The following is a 15287-nucleotide window of genomic DNA, read 5'->3' as shown; positions in this document are numbered from 1 at the left end:
TTCAAAAATGGCATATTCTGTACTGGAATTTGCTGTTTTTGTGCTGTCTGATTTGGTAAATGTGAGTTGTTGTTTTTTTTTTCTCTCTCTCCAGATTAGCTCTAAAATGGATGTTTCGTTATATATTTTTCTTATAAACATTTGTACAAAATAATCATTAAATTATGAGAGAGATGTTAAAAAAAAATTCGCTCATGCATCTACATAAAATTATCAACTTTGTATTTGTCTGAGACATTACTCCCTATAATACCCCTATAAATCAACAATATGGTTTCTTCCAAAGGCAAATGTCCAACTTCACGATATCATTCCTTTTTGGTATCAAGGGAGGGAAATTTGAAGACTGGTAAGTCATAACTTCTCCAGTATATCCTCCTGGGACCCAGAAAAAAAAAGTTTTTTGAATTTTGTATTTTTTCATGTCATTAGATTGTTTAGAGCATAAGAAACAAATGGACAGATTATTTTTTTGGAAAATTATATTGTATTCATATTTTATGATATGTCCTCTGTAGTTGACACCAGGACTCAGTTGTTAAAAAAATTTAATGAAATGAAATTGCATGTATAGGCAAAAACAATGGGATTTATTTTTAATTCACGAATACATTTTTAAGTTTCAGGATTTTTTTAAAACAAACTTTTTTTAAAGATGATTCTGAGCTATGTTATAAAAGATATAACTGAATGCTTAGATATACCATCTTACTTTATGCAACATGTGGGTAAAATGGCCATAGTTGGATTTTCCCATTCAGTACAATGTATCGGTATATTGCATCTAATTTGCATATTATTGTGTTCTTGGTGCAACATGTAATGAAAAAAAGAAGTGTAATAAGGGGAGTAATAATTGGCAACATTTTCATAATAATATGTAATATTTCATAGGAATATTGATATGTAATTTATTTCCCTATTTACTTGTTGTGTCTCCAAAATGCCTTATAAACATGATTTAAGTCCCGGTGTCCTCTACAGTGGACATTTATGAAATCAATGCCCTGTTTTGTAACAAAGAGTCATATTTAGATTAGAAACCCCATAGCATTTTCCTGAGATGTTGATTTATAACAAACAATTAGAAAATTAATCAGATTTAAATTATAATTACAAAATATTATCATATTTCCATAAGAGTGCTAAACATTATTGTCAGCCATTTTTAAAGACCAAGAAGTTGTTGTTGTCCTGGTGACACCTCCAAACATTTGGTATCTGTGTAAAGCCCTGAATGTGCTCTATAAAGGACATCCTGACTCAAAACTGTGACGTGTGTGATGTCACAGAAACTCACTAAAATATAATGTCCACTACAGTGGACAAAAGTCCATTACTGGGTCCCAGGAGGATATGATTTATATTATTGGCTGCACATAGAGTAGATTAATTGACGTCAACTGTGTTATCAACATGTTCTAGAGAACTTGAGTCACATGTTATATTTGTAAATGTGTAGAGAAAGAATATAAAACCATTAGTTAATCAAGGTCTACTACTAACTAGTCCAAGGCCAGCAGCTTACACAAGACCCTAAAATGGCCGAAATGTCATCTGTAACCGCTGACATGGATTCTCATGGTTGACAATGATAGCAATTCAATTTAAATGTAATTAATTGCTTGTACTTACATTTGTTGAATTAAAAGAAAGTTACCATTTTAAAGAGAGTTTTCTCTTTTCCTTCTAATGTGTCTTGTAAACGCTGTTACGCTTGTCAACTGTGTTATGTGTGGTTATGATGTCATAAATCTTTTAAATGTGGACTAAACCGTCAGAAATAGGTAGGGATATCTCTGGAGATGGAAATCTTGGGTAAGGATGAATAATTGTGGATTTATGACACAGCATTTGCCTAACACAGTTGACAAAATATTGAATCAAAAGTTAATTTTCATTATCATTTAAAAAGTCTTTAGCACATTTATTTGGCACATTAAGTATATAGGCTACCTATATTATTCCACCACCTATAGTTTATTGATAAAAAATGCATTGATCAAATGTCCTTACTTTTTGACTGACATGAAATGTACCCCTAAATAAAGAATGAGTCAGCTGTCAAAGTTCAAATTTCATTTAGCCTACGCCTCTCTAAAGCCTAAAAACCTAACTTACAATACCTTATAATAATGGCATTTGCGTTTGTGTGTATGTCTTTAGGCGCGCGTAAGTTACCTGTCCCGGCTGCAGCGTCACCTGAGAAGGTAAGCTGCTCCAGAAAGCTGATTAACGGCTTTTATTCAGCCAGTCACTCTTTATGGACTTACGGCCGAAGAAAATACCAAACGACACGCATCCTGTTTAGCGCTACATATACAAACCCTTATAAAAAATCACCATGGTTTTACTACAAATAAAACAAAGAAACATGGTTGTTGTAGCTAAACCATGGTAACCACAAATAACCATGATTTTGCGACTCTAACCATGATTTAATTGTGGTATTTGTGGTAAAACTGGTTATATAAATGGTAATCAATTAACCAAAAACAACATGGCTAATACACTTTTACTGTTATAAAACCATGGTTATTTTCTTCTTTTAAAGGCCCGTTCACACCAATAACAATAGCTATACATATAACGTTTAATCAAAATCAAGAATCAAGAATGATTTTATCCAGCGGATGAACGATAAACAGCCAATCAGGACCCATCCTCATTTAAAGTGACAGACAGTCACGCACTTAGAATAAACAAGACAGTGTATTGGTGCGGATGCTAATAATTATCTTTATAGATATTGTTCTTGGTGTGATCTCTATTTCTCTATTTTACTTAGCTTAATATTTAATTGGTATTGCTTTAATATTATTTTAATGACAACGAAGTCCATTATTATTTGATGTAATGATCTGTATTAAGTATTTGTGTGGAATTGTGATTCCACATCCACAATTGTGTGAGAAAAAAGGAGTATAAAATTAAATAATTGTGATTTTGATTATGGTATGTTCTTGATTTGTTCCGTGACATTCACCAATATATCTACTCTAGAGCAGTGTCAATCGAACGGTTTTAATGGTGAACCACATCGACAGTGAAGCACGATTTTCAACCGGCTACAGGTCTATTGGTCAGTAATTTGTTAAATGTTTGGCATAGATGTATAAGGCATTTGATATTGATGGGTAATTAAAAAAGCAGTGTCAGAAGTGTGACACTACATAATGAATGTTTTAAACTGATGTTGAGAGAAATTCATCAAGGTTTTTTTTATTTGCTTAAAGGTATCCTGAGGATGGATGTTCAGCTGTTCTGAGCAGGATGAACGCCTAATTTTCTTCTCTTCATCCAATCAGGTAAAGCTGTATCCCGCTGGGACTCACCTGTCCAAACATCTCTTACCGGCTCTTACCCCACTTTCACCTCTCATATTTAAGTCTTTAAACAGAAGCAAAGAGTCACATCTGTTCAGAGGTAGGTGCGCATTAGAAACAAGCTGTATTATGTTCTGCATTTTGCAAAAAAATACCACAGAATAACGCTGAATCTCATTAAAACATCTTTATCTCACAAATGAACTTGCCTACATGATCCACTCAATCCACAAACAAACTGACATTACTGCAAAGTCAAGGTCAAATGTACAGAAAGAGATACCTGTGAAAATTTAAAAGTCACAGAAATGATATGAAAAAAAAAATACAACTGTGATTGGGTTGTCTGACTTAGATGAACAAATCACACACAACTGACTAGAATCTTTACCAAGTTGGTACGCTTGACAACTTCTGTAACTGTCCCTCAACTGTAGGCTCAGCAGAGCGCTTACATGATGCGGAAGTTGAGTAAGCCTGTTTTCACATCTCTTCAACTAGTGAGGCAGATATTTAACCCGAGAACTACACACATTAATGGCGAACGTGTTGAGTTTCCCCATTGTTACAGAGTTCTGCTCTCCAGTAGATCACCATCAACATGCTTTTGGAAATCGTCAGACAACCTAAGGCCTGTTAAAGGCAGCGTTGTGTAAAAAAGCAAGGTGTGCCACTGTTTTCATCCCTTCAAGTTCTGGGAGGTGACTAAACGCTTACAAAAACACGTTTTCCTCAGCTGCCGGATAAAAGCTGCCATGTGACCCCTTCAAGAGAAGTGTTTTCTGATTTCATCGCGCACAATGGCTTTATGGTGAAATCTATATGGTGAAATATATGCTTTTGCATGTGTGAGGCTGTCGGGTTAAACATCCGCTCAACCTATAAATAAACTGGAAATATAAGGGTAAAACTTGATGCATGTGGGCAGTGAGGCTGGCTTGATTGGATAGCAGATATAATGATAATATCAGGACATTTACAGATATATTTAATTTTTAAATTATTAAAAAATAAACATATTAATTAATTTTTCGTTTATATTTACATTGTAGTGTGTACATTCACATTTCAGTAGGAATCTCATTAAATTGTAGGTGTATTGATCTTAAATGTATGCATATACACCTATATTTTTAAGAGAGAACATTTTAATCAACCTTTCATGCATTCCTTCTCCCAAAAGTGGGAGTGGCAATGGACATGATGGGGCAGGAGGGGGCGTGGCTCTCTCAGCTTTATGTGGGGGCTGCTTCTGCATCTCCTCCCTCTACCTGGTTGCCTTTACACAGGGACTTGATCTTCGTCATGATGTCAGAAAGTGTCTCCTTCACACTCTTTTCCAGCAGCCATCCCTCGCTCTCGCTCTCAGGATTCTCTGGGTCTGTCAGGGTTTCCAGGGAAGTACTCAGGTACTGCAAACCGACAGTCACCGCAGCCTGTGACGAAATGTCAGGTTAATGAGTCTCTAGAAAGTTCCAGACATGCTCAAAACAGAAGCATTACTGTGTGCTACTGTTTTGATCCACATGAGCTCTACTTTTCCAGGAAATATCCAGTTTGGCAACAAGATTCTGGGACTTAAGCTTGTGGTTAATGCTAAGGTTAACCCTCTTGAACTAATTTTCTTGCGCATTTTCTGTCACGTCACATTACGAAATCACGAAAGGCCCTGATGTACTTCAAGCTAAATTGAAGAATGAACTGGTGTGGTCACATTTAGAAAAAAATCAGACCAAACCGAAGTTCGATTTGAGATTTTCGGGAATGTTGCCAAAGAGAACATTTTGGAAAAGTCTGGTAAACATCTTCAAACTACCAATGGTACCTGGCAATTATGTTAAGTGACTGTCACTGGTACTGTTTTTTTTATGTTTAAAACTTTTCTATTTTATGAAGATAAATATAATAAATGTGAATTTCAGAGCACGGTATAATCATATGCTTTCTTAACTGCTGTTTTCTCACTGCTGTCTTTTTAGTTGTATTTATTTTGTTATTGAGATAAAAGCATTCAGCATATATTTATATATTCATCTAACCGCCGCTCCCAGCAGTGTTGGGATGTTCGCTTACAGTATAGAGCTAGTCACGTATTTTGAATTTCTTTTTTACCCCCAAGCAAAGAACTTGCGCCCTAATAGTATATATCCTTTCATTTCAGATTAGAGATGGTGGCACATTATTTGACAGTCCTGTTTCGCATGAATATACTATGTATTTATCGTAGCAATGACACTGGGTAATAACTAGATACTAACCCTGAACTTACCCCTAAACCATAACTTAACCCATGTAGTTACCTTGCATTACTCAATTCTTGTGTTGGTAAGTACGTTGAAAGTGCACATACTATGCTGTTCCCATTTACTAATGTTAATATGCATGAATGTATAGTTTTAATGTATTTTGTAGTAGACAAGTCTTGTAAAAGAAAAATATGAATAGGTAAATGTGCCAAGTTCCTGTTCCCATATGTTAAATGTTTACCAGTTATTATACCCTGTCATGTCATCAGCATAGTGTTAATTACATCAATTAAGCAGTTAATTAATCTGATTCTTCCAGACCTATTTATATTACTCTTTACGCACTAACTGACCTTATAATCTAGCAGCTCACTTTATAATCTAGCAACACACTCTTTACCCACCAAGAGTGTAATCTAGTGACAAAGTCAAAGGCCATAAATGAGCTGTGTTCAACTTTAGATCGCAGTTCCTCTCTTATACCCACCTCTATAATAATGAACAGCAACACAAAAGCACCAATAGTGTTCATCATGCCTCCATAGTAGGACACCAGGGCTTCACGGCAACCTCTGGTCCAGATGTTTAGGTCCTCAGTGTGGTGGTCATAGCTGTAGTGAGCCGAGTTGTTGGTCAGGTGATGCTGGATGCAGGGGCGAGGGGAGCCTGGGTTGCAGCAGCTGAAGGGAACGCTTTCCATCAAGTATTTGCCTTCCACGTTGCTCTGGACACGACTAAGAAATCCCAAAAAGATTAAGAACTTTAGTTGCATTAATTGGTCCATAGTCATGGGTGTGGCATTGAGTCATAGGATTAGAAACATATCTTAACACATTTGTATCTTTACATTAACTTTGAGATTACTAGACAAAGAAAAGAACTCCGATCTGATGAAGAAAACAACAACCACTTTTAAATTGGGAACATGCATCACCTTAAAAAGTGATAGCCCCTTGGGAGGTCAAAATTGGGGGGCACAATGTTATGATTGGTGTGGAGGGTAAGCTTTAAAGGAATTTGGAATAGAATCCTGACAGATTATCTAATCCATGGACCCATTCGCCCCCTTTACCCATCCCTTCTTTAGCCTACCAGCCAATTATCTACTTAGGAATCTCTCAAAACAAACCCTTATATTTTATCGCTCTTACATTCAACATTAAAGTTTTCTGGGAGTCTGCTTTGAGGCTTAGAAACTTTTTTTATAATGTATGTGTTATCTTTTGTCTTGGTTATTCTGTAAATGATTGCATAATAGAGCACCTTCTGGGTTATGCTTCCTGAAGAGGAGAATAATATATACATCAGCTGATCTCTGTCGGCTTAGCTGCCTTACTTTCTCAAACAAGCTACATCTTCCCAAAAACCCAATGAACATCAGCCTTGATTACTTTGTCCTAAAACTTGGACACGTTTAATGCCGGTACCTTTTGATTCATCACAAGAAAATGCATGAAAATTATCCGGAATGTCTTCCACTTAGATACCTCCCCACCTCTTACCTACGTTTCCATTGATACCTCTTGCTTTTTAGGAAAGAAATATCAGTACTCACTCTTTAACCTCATCATTGCTGAAGTCCAGGTAGCGGTTGCTAATCCACTGGATCTCGAACCAATCCTTGTAGTTGTTGTTGCCGCAGCAGCGGAACTCAATCTGGGTCATATCCAGTGTTCTCTTCATGAAGCATCGTCCTGGTGTGTCTGTGTCTTTGTAGTACTTCATTCCATTCTTCAGGCCTTCAGCCAGGGCGAAGTGCAGAGAGATCTGCATCAAGAAACACAGCAGAGCCGTGACAAAGAGGGCGATGCAGAAAACCACACATCCACTCATGTAGGTCTTCAATATACGTTTCCACTTGGTGAACTTGACTGTGTCAAGGGAGTCATGGCACACTTTGCCCCCAAAAGCGTTGACACCACAGGCCACAAGTCCCACCAGAATGAGCAGGTTTGGCACGAAATGGCTCTCATTGTTATCCATCATCTCGCTTCTCTTGCGCAGCTCGATCTTGAAGAAGATCCCCATGCTGAAGATGAGGATTCCAGCCATGACTGAGAGCCAGTACATGATCCACAATCCTTGGGCCAGCTTGACCCGTTTGGCCAAGTCAAATTTCATGGGCATCAAAGCCATGTTTTCGTTCTTGGTGTCTAATGAGTCGCAAGGATATATTCACAGGGATTCTTCTTCAGAATGATTGCCTGTTATTTAGTTGATGCGTTTTCTCTTCCTTGAAGACCTTGAACAGAAACGTTGTAGTCCAGAAGCTTAGTTTTGTAATCCGTCATCAAGTTTGGCTGCAGAACGTGCTGTAGCAAGGATTTCCCTCTTCATATCCATTCTGACCACCCACAACTTAAGAGAGTCCATACTGTTGACAACCAGAGGCCACGTCTTCTGGAATTTCACATAAATCCACCCAAATGAACCTGCTGGGGTCTGCGTGGCTTTTGCTGACGGTTCCCTTCCCTGCAAAAGGGGGTGGCCGGCTGAGGAGCTGTGTGATTGTAGAATCAAGTTCCTCTACGTCATCCTAAACCCTACTAATCAGCACTGATCCCATTTGCAGATGAGCTGCGGACTAATCCTTTATCTTACTCTGTAATTGGTTAGTTACTTTAGCATCAGTTTCCTCTTTTACCTGTGGGTATTGCTGGGCTGTGGGGTATCTTTGGATAGTCTTCAGTCCAAAGAATTCCTTTTTCTCTCACACACACAAAAAACCAACCCCAACAACGACAAAAAAACATAAATTATGTCAGCGCAGAGCAAGGCTAGTTCCACTACAGGTCTGTGCCTATTATATTAGTATGCTCTTTTCTCAAATTATGAAAACCTTTATAAACCTTTGCAGTTTTATGTTCTTGTTTCTAATTTAATTGTCTACTCAGACCTCCGATTTGTTGGTATAATGCACTCAAATGTACCACTGGGAGGTTTGTATTCTTCAGTCAATAACAAATATTTACTTAATCAGGGCATATCTTGTTAAAAATGTATTTCTGTATAATGCTGGGTTATTTCAGCCAAATGTTTGGGTCAAATGTGGACAAACCCAACTGTTGATTTACTTTTTAGATCACAGACAGGCCAGGTAAACGTGACCGATATGTCTAACTTTACAGGAATATGTACAGGTCTCCTAAAATGATCATCACCCATCTGTAATTGAACAGTTCTTGTCCCTGGTCAATCCTCCCATAACTTCTTCTTCAGAGGTGATCTTTACATGACAATGAAAGGAGATAAAGCCACATTTCTAATGTCATTATCCATTATCCACTTATTTTTGTTCTTTAATAAATCATGGGGAGATCTACAACCTATCCACATATTTTGCCCCCAGGTCAATCCAATGCACTCTGTAATTAGATAATTAGGTACTTAGCGATTAGATCATTTTACAGTTGCCATTAAGAGCAAATCAACTCTCTGTGTTCGCAACTGACCCTATTTGTAGAAATCGCAATCTCTTATAATTAGTAGTGAACTTTAAGTCATTTGCCACTTTGGCTAAGCCTAATCAAATACCTAAAGATTCTGGCTCAGAGGCAATGGGTAAAGATTAGGACTTTTGGTGGATTGACCCCAAGACTTTTGTAGAGTCTCTTGTAAGAGCACTTGACCTGTTTTTAGGCTACGAGCTAATAGGTTGAGTTGTAGAGTTGCCTTGCAGATGTGCCTAAATGAGAACCCAATGGGACATCACCCCTGTAATTAGCGTGTGTTGGTCACATGTGACAAGATTACAAGGACCGATAGGATTTGACTGACTTACTGTCCAATCCATTTAGAGAGAAACGTAGGCACTGGATGAATTGCACGCGATGCTTCTACGCAGACAAATGAGAAGCCTGTTAAGGCTCAAGTGGGCACATTTGTAGGTGTGGAGGAAACCCTCTGGGTTGGCCGTTGTTATTCTGGGGAATTCTGAGCACAACATAATGTTGTATGTATTTCTTTTTGTGATGATTGTACATTGCTGTAATCTGTTCTCGATTCCAGACAGTGTTACCTTATATACAATAGCTATGCTGACTACACGGAGGTTAGTGTTTAAAGCTGCCGTGTACTTACTACTACTGCACATCCTGGACAGTGAACTGACACCTTTTGGCGAGCTCTGAGAATAGAGCACAACAGTGACCACCCACTTTTTCAGTGGCCTATATAAATATTTCTCTATTCATTGTTTTTATAGGTATAAAAAAAAAGTTTGATAAAGACATTTACAAAACAAAGACGTGTTTTTTAGTCATGTGATGAATAACGTGCCAATAGAAATGTATGTTTATACCGCTTTTGTGCCAGTTATGTGCTATTCACTTTCATAGAATTGCTAAAATACATTACTTTGCACACTTCATATCACAATCCTGCAAGTGTAACCCCTCCTGGTCGAACCTTGTTACACAAGGATGACAGAAAATGCGTTTGCTGTCCTGTGCATGGCAAAACACGAGTGCAGTGCATTTGAGAAAACAATGGTTGACCGAATGCGACCTGGACGCATCAGTGAATGCGGAGATTTTTTGATGAATAAAATGATCCTGCCAGAAGAATTGTGTGACAACTTTGACGTCTGTATCCTCTCAGGCCTCTCTATACGTACATGCTTTTTTTAAACCGAGACATTTCCCTTTATTTGAAAACAAGTCTTTCTAAAAATCCAGCCAGAGTGGAGATTTTGAAAGTCTTCGTTTGTATGTAAACTGAGACAAACGGGTGTTTAGGCAGCCAACGTCACAGTATGCGCCAGAGCTCGCACCTACGTCAAAAGTGCGACCTATGTCTGCATGTGATCGTGGAAGCGTTCAGAGTAGCAGTCGCATTTATGTTGGTGCAAACTTCTCGTGTGTTTGCATTTGCAAATACAGCTGCAAATACATGTTGAGGAGAGACGAATGAGTGGGTCAGCAGTTTTGCAACAACTTCTCCCTCCAACATGAAGAACCAGTCCACGTCACCGCCAGCGCCGCCACTATTTTTGGGATTCTGATTGGCTTAATTGAGCTTCTCGTTACACCGCCACCTACAGGTTTGGCATGCTCTTGACAGCATGTATACACAGGTATGTGTAAATGAACACTTCTGAGAACTGACGTGTGCACAGTTATTTTTGAAACCGGAGAGGTTGCAATGTCCGTTTATGAAAATAGCCGCCCACGTGTAAACGTAGCCTCAATGAGCTTTTGTGAGGTTTACACACGCGCAATGAGTTGAATTTGGCGTTACTTTGGAAAACGTTGCATTTTGAAATGTAAACTCCATTTTCAAAACTATCTGGATTAATGTAGACAAAGCCTTAAAATGCCATCTCGGTGTGGACGGAAGGCCAAAACGGAGAGAAAAATAAGCGTTTTCGTATTAGTGTGGACATGGCCTGAGAGAGGAGCACATGTCCGCCTCTTCCTCACAGGTTACTGCTCTTCTTCCTCAGATAAATAAACAGGCTTTCAGTTTGTCTGCGGATAATTAGCGGCAGAGTTCAGATTCACGCTCACTTCAAAGAGCGGCAGCTCCATTCTTCCCGTTATCGTTTCATTTATTATTTTTTCTAACAAGGGCCACATGTTGCTCTGTCTTTCCATCCAGGAGATCTTTCTAACAGATTGAATAATGTTTACCCATAATCCTTTTGCATTGAGAATCTTTGTTAGGAAGGCAATGCTGCTTGCTATCGCTTTTAAATATATTTTTTCCAGCTCACACTGGCCTGTTATTTCTACTAGAAGTATAGACAGATAGATTGGTGGATGGATAGAAGATCTGTATCGGTAACTTGGTGACAGAGAGAAGAAAGAGAGAGGTAATGATGAACAGACAGGGGAAGCTGAAGAGGATTGGTGACACATGCACATTGTGCTCTGGGTTGGAGGAGGAAGGGGGCATTACAAGAATTTCATAACAAGCACAAGGGCATTAATATGTCAGGGGCTCATTGGAAGCAGATGTGTGATTTATTTTTACAGGCTGGTAGTTTGGGTCGTTGACTCGTTGCAACAGGCATTGAAGCTATTCTTCCACCCCTTCCCTCCCTCACCTCCTCTTCCGCTGCTATAATCCACTGAGTTTGAGAAATTCAATTCGATATGAGGAATAGCCTTTTTCTCATATTGAAATCTGCTACTGTTTCCATCATCATCATATTTGGTTCCACATTTTAAAATAATAGTAAAGTCATCAAAACTATGAAAGACGAAGCGCTATGATCATTAGTGACATACATTTGTTCTGAAGATAATTTCAATGAATTCTATTCATTTTAGTAATGTGAATAAGTTCAATATCATGGGCAGATCAGTCAAGTGCATTCAACTTTTTGTCTGGGAGTGTGTAATGCCTTATATGTCCCCTAGATGGTGACTGTGGCATGGAGTTCATGTGAATTTTGTCATTTTAACCTTTCAGACTCCTAGAAGTACACTTTTATTATCCTAAAAAGAAACGTGTCTTTTATCGAATGTTTACAATAGATTCTTTGATAGATGTTAACATAGAAGTAGAAGCACAGGAGGAGTTAAAGAGCTGTCTGTGTTCTAGATTGACGTCCAGGCCTCCAGACACATGTGAAAGAGCGGAGCATTTGGAGTGACAGTCTGATGGGAGGAAACGGACCATTATTTAATCAATAGAATTGCATCAATTTGGGGGAAATTTATGTCCAGTGAAAACAAACGAACAGCCAGTCCAGCAAAGAGGCCGATCTTTCTTGTGCGTGACTCAGAGCGCACATGTGAGAAGGCTTCTCACGGCCTGTGAATATCTTTGCAGTGAGTTTTCATGCTCTCTGACGCCCATGTGTCCAAACTTGGCTGACGCTCGGGTACAAATTGAATCGTCAATCTGTTTCAAGGTCTACCTGCCCATTCCTCTCGTGACCGCTGCTTGTAAATCTCCAGCTGGGTCGACGAGTCGATGTCCGTGTGAGGGACATTAACTTAACCCTAGAAGGTGAAAAGGTTGCGTGGGGAGATGGACGTCACCCAATGTGACCAAGGGTCTGTTTACACCTGCTATTAAGATGTGGTTTGGTCTAAATAAAGCTGTAAACAGGGTCTAAAACACACTTGAGCTTGTCCACTTGTGACACTTCCAGAGGTATATTGAAAACGCATTCGACCGGATTGCTTTTGTCATGTAGGCCCTCAAGTGGTCGAATATGTTCAAACAGCTTCAAAAGACCTCATACACTCCTCCTACTGACCTAATGAGTGAACATTATGGGATGTGCTCTACCCAGACGGGATTTAAACTTTGATGGCTGGATACCCAAGTTTGGTTTGAAGATGAAAAACGTACCAAGCTCAACCATTCCTGATTTCTAACACACACACTCAGCATTGGTCTTGCGGCTGTCAGAGCAGAAACAAAAGCTGATGCTCTCCGTGTGTATTTCCATCGTCTCCAGGCGCATTCGTGTGTCGTATGTCCATTAGATTGAAAGATCTGAAAAGGCCATACATTTACCCGCCCACAGCTTCTCCTCTTGAAGAAATCAGGACAGAAGTGGACGAAAGTGGACAAAAGAGATGAATTAAAACACCAGGTGTAAGCAGGGCAGAAGAATGTAACTTCAGTAAAAAAAATCTCAACTTCACAGCACTAATGCTTTGTTTTCGCGAGACGACTCTTGAATGAGAAAAAAAGGGAGGACTTAATTTTGTCCATAGAGAATTGATTGGGTGGTTGAATGGTGGTTTGCTATTGGTCAATCTATTGTGAGTGACAGGTTGCCCCGCCCTCTCACCAAATGTAATCAGAGAAGTGGCTGCAAGAGGGAGGGAAGTTATGATTATAGTTTATATAATAGTCCATTTTGATTTCATGGTGACTTTAAAATGATTGTTTGGGTAACATTGTGAGCCCTATAACCGCATTTTGGAGCTCATTTAAACAATTGGAGAACTTCAAAAAAGCAAAACTCTGAAATGCCCTATTTTTTTATTTGAGTGTAATTGGATAAAGATGAGCCAAGAATAAGTTGATCCAAGGAAAGGGAGAAGACGTGCTACAGAGGAGAACACCTCTCGCCTTGTTTCTGACAACGAGCCGCTCAGATAGGCAGCCAGAAGCGCTGTGTGGAGCAGGGGCCTGTCAGGCAGTTTTATGTCAGGCTGAAAGGTGGTGGAATAAAGCTGTTAATGGGGCCTACTCTTTACTGTCCATCACTCTCCAATCCGCTATTGGGGGGCTGCCACAGCAAACATTCCTCACACACTCCTCATAGAGACTAGGACACGGTCACATAAATCTAATGAAACTTGTAAAAACTCTCCTATAAATTTACATTCCAAGAATTAAGGATGCTGAGCTACAGGAGAATCTGTTTATATGATGAAACGGCTCCTTGTTGAGAGGATTGAATTCTTCCACACAAGGTCAGTGTGGACTGAAAGCACATTCCTTGTTGGCATCCCGATCAGAGGCGGAGTGACTCATGGCTGCCTCCTGCTCTTCCCATACAGCTGCAACAACATATAGAGAGATTTTAATACCATCCGTGACACTCACAAATTCGTCTTTTGTAGGATCACTCAATGGATAGTGGCTGTCTAAATGGAGTAGTAGGCATAAAACTCACTTCAGAGGAACAGGAGACAGAAATAAAGAGATTTAATAAATACAATTTATATGATATTCTGGTTACACTTTAATATGGTGAACACATATTCACTATTAACTACGACTTTTGCCTCAATAAACTCCTAATTTACTGCCTATTAATAGTTAGTCAGGTAGTTTTGTAGTATTTAAGTTTAGGTATTGGGTCGGATTAAGGGATGTAGAATATGGTCATGCAGAATAAGGCATTAATATGAGCTTTATAAGTACTAATAAACAGCCAATATCCTAGTAATATGCATGCTAATAAGCAACTGGTTTATAATTAATAACTGAACCTTAAAATTAAATGTTACCGATATTCTACATAGTACTACTGACCTCAAATTCTCATTCCTATCTAGAAAAATAATGTTATTTGGTTTGTGGGAGTTAGTGATTCCCATTGATTCTCATTACTGGTACAGTTTAACTACTGTACATTTTGTATCAAAATGTTGGTAACACTTTATAACAATGTTCAGTTATAAGTCACTTAAGTCATTTACAAAAATATGACTCAAACATTATCCTTTGATATGATCAAACATTATCCTTTCTGAGTGTGTGTACAACACCAAAACTGCACTCTTCAGAAACGATCCTATAGAGCTCGTGTTTTACAGGCCTTCATTACATTAGCGCTGTTTTGGACTGTTTGAATGAATTGGATTACTGGATAATACTGAAGTTTTACAGCTGAAAATGGCCTGATCCCAAACAGAGAAGCAGAATCGGGTTAAAGACTGAGAGAATGGAAGTTTCCTCCTCCAGGGTTACAGGTGCTGTAGATGCTCAGTGTGATTGTGATAAACTCCAGACTCCATCTAACTGCCTGACGAAGACTACTTTAATGACACAGTACTACTCTCATTTATTTTACAATAATTGCATTAAATTATTTGAACACATTAAAGGGTTAGTTCACCCAAAAATGGAAATTCTGTTATTAATGACTCACCCTAATATTGTTCGACAGCCGTCAGACCTTATATAGTGATGGGCCGATTTCAAAACAAAGATTTGAACCGTTATGAATCAGGTTAATGATTCGGATCGCGTGTCAAACTGCTGAAATCACGTGACATTGGCGATTTGAATCATGAAT

The 15287-nt window shown here is 38.7% G+C and overlaps 1 protein-coding gene across 1 annotated transcript; it reads right to left on the bottom strand.

The window, feature by feature from the left end:
* Nucleotides 1-3792: 3792 nt before the first annotated feature.
* prph2b (peripherin 2b (retinal degeneration, slow)) lies at nucleotides 3793-7708 on the bottom strand. The gene is made up of 3 exons (XM_067421668.1): nucleotides 7128-7708; nucleotides 6060-6306; nucleotides 3793-4762 (listed from the first exon to the last, which is right to left on the bottom strand). The coding sequence occupies exons 1-3, from the start codon at nucleotides 7706-7708 to the stop codon at nucleotides 4562-4564; spliced, it is 1029 nt and encodes a 342-aa protein (XP_067277769.1). The 3' UTR covers nucleotides 3793-4561.
* Between the last annotated feature and the right edge of the window lie 7579 nt (nucleotides 7709-15287).

The sequence above is a fragment of the Pseudorasbora parva genome, chromosome 17 (assembly GCF_024679245.1).
Source record: "Pseudorasbora parva isolate DD20220531a chromosome 17, ASM2467924v1, whole genome shotgun sequence".
In the NCBI taxonomy this organism is placed as follows: Eukaryota; Metazoa; Chordata; class Actinopteri; order Cypriniformes; family Gobionidae; genus Pseudorasbora; species Pseudorasbora parva.
Note: the sequence above shows the minus strand (reverse complement) of the source record. Positions and strands in the feature narration are given on the sequence as shown.

Excerpts from the sequence above, each read along its gene's own strand:
- prph2b (XM_067421668.1), bottom strand. The coding sequence starts at position 7,708 with ATGGCTTTGATGCCCATGAAATTTGACTTGGCCAAACGGGTCAAGCTG. Across the intron at positions 6,307-7,127 it reads AGCAATGATGAGGTTAAAGA|TCGTGTCCAGAGCAACGTGG; the intron begins GTGAGTACTGAT and ends GGGATTTCTTAG. Across the intron at positions 4,763-6,059 it reads TGCTGTTCATTATTATAGAG|GCTGCGGTGACTGTCGGTTT; the intron begins GTGGGTATAAGA and ends ATTTCGTCACAG.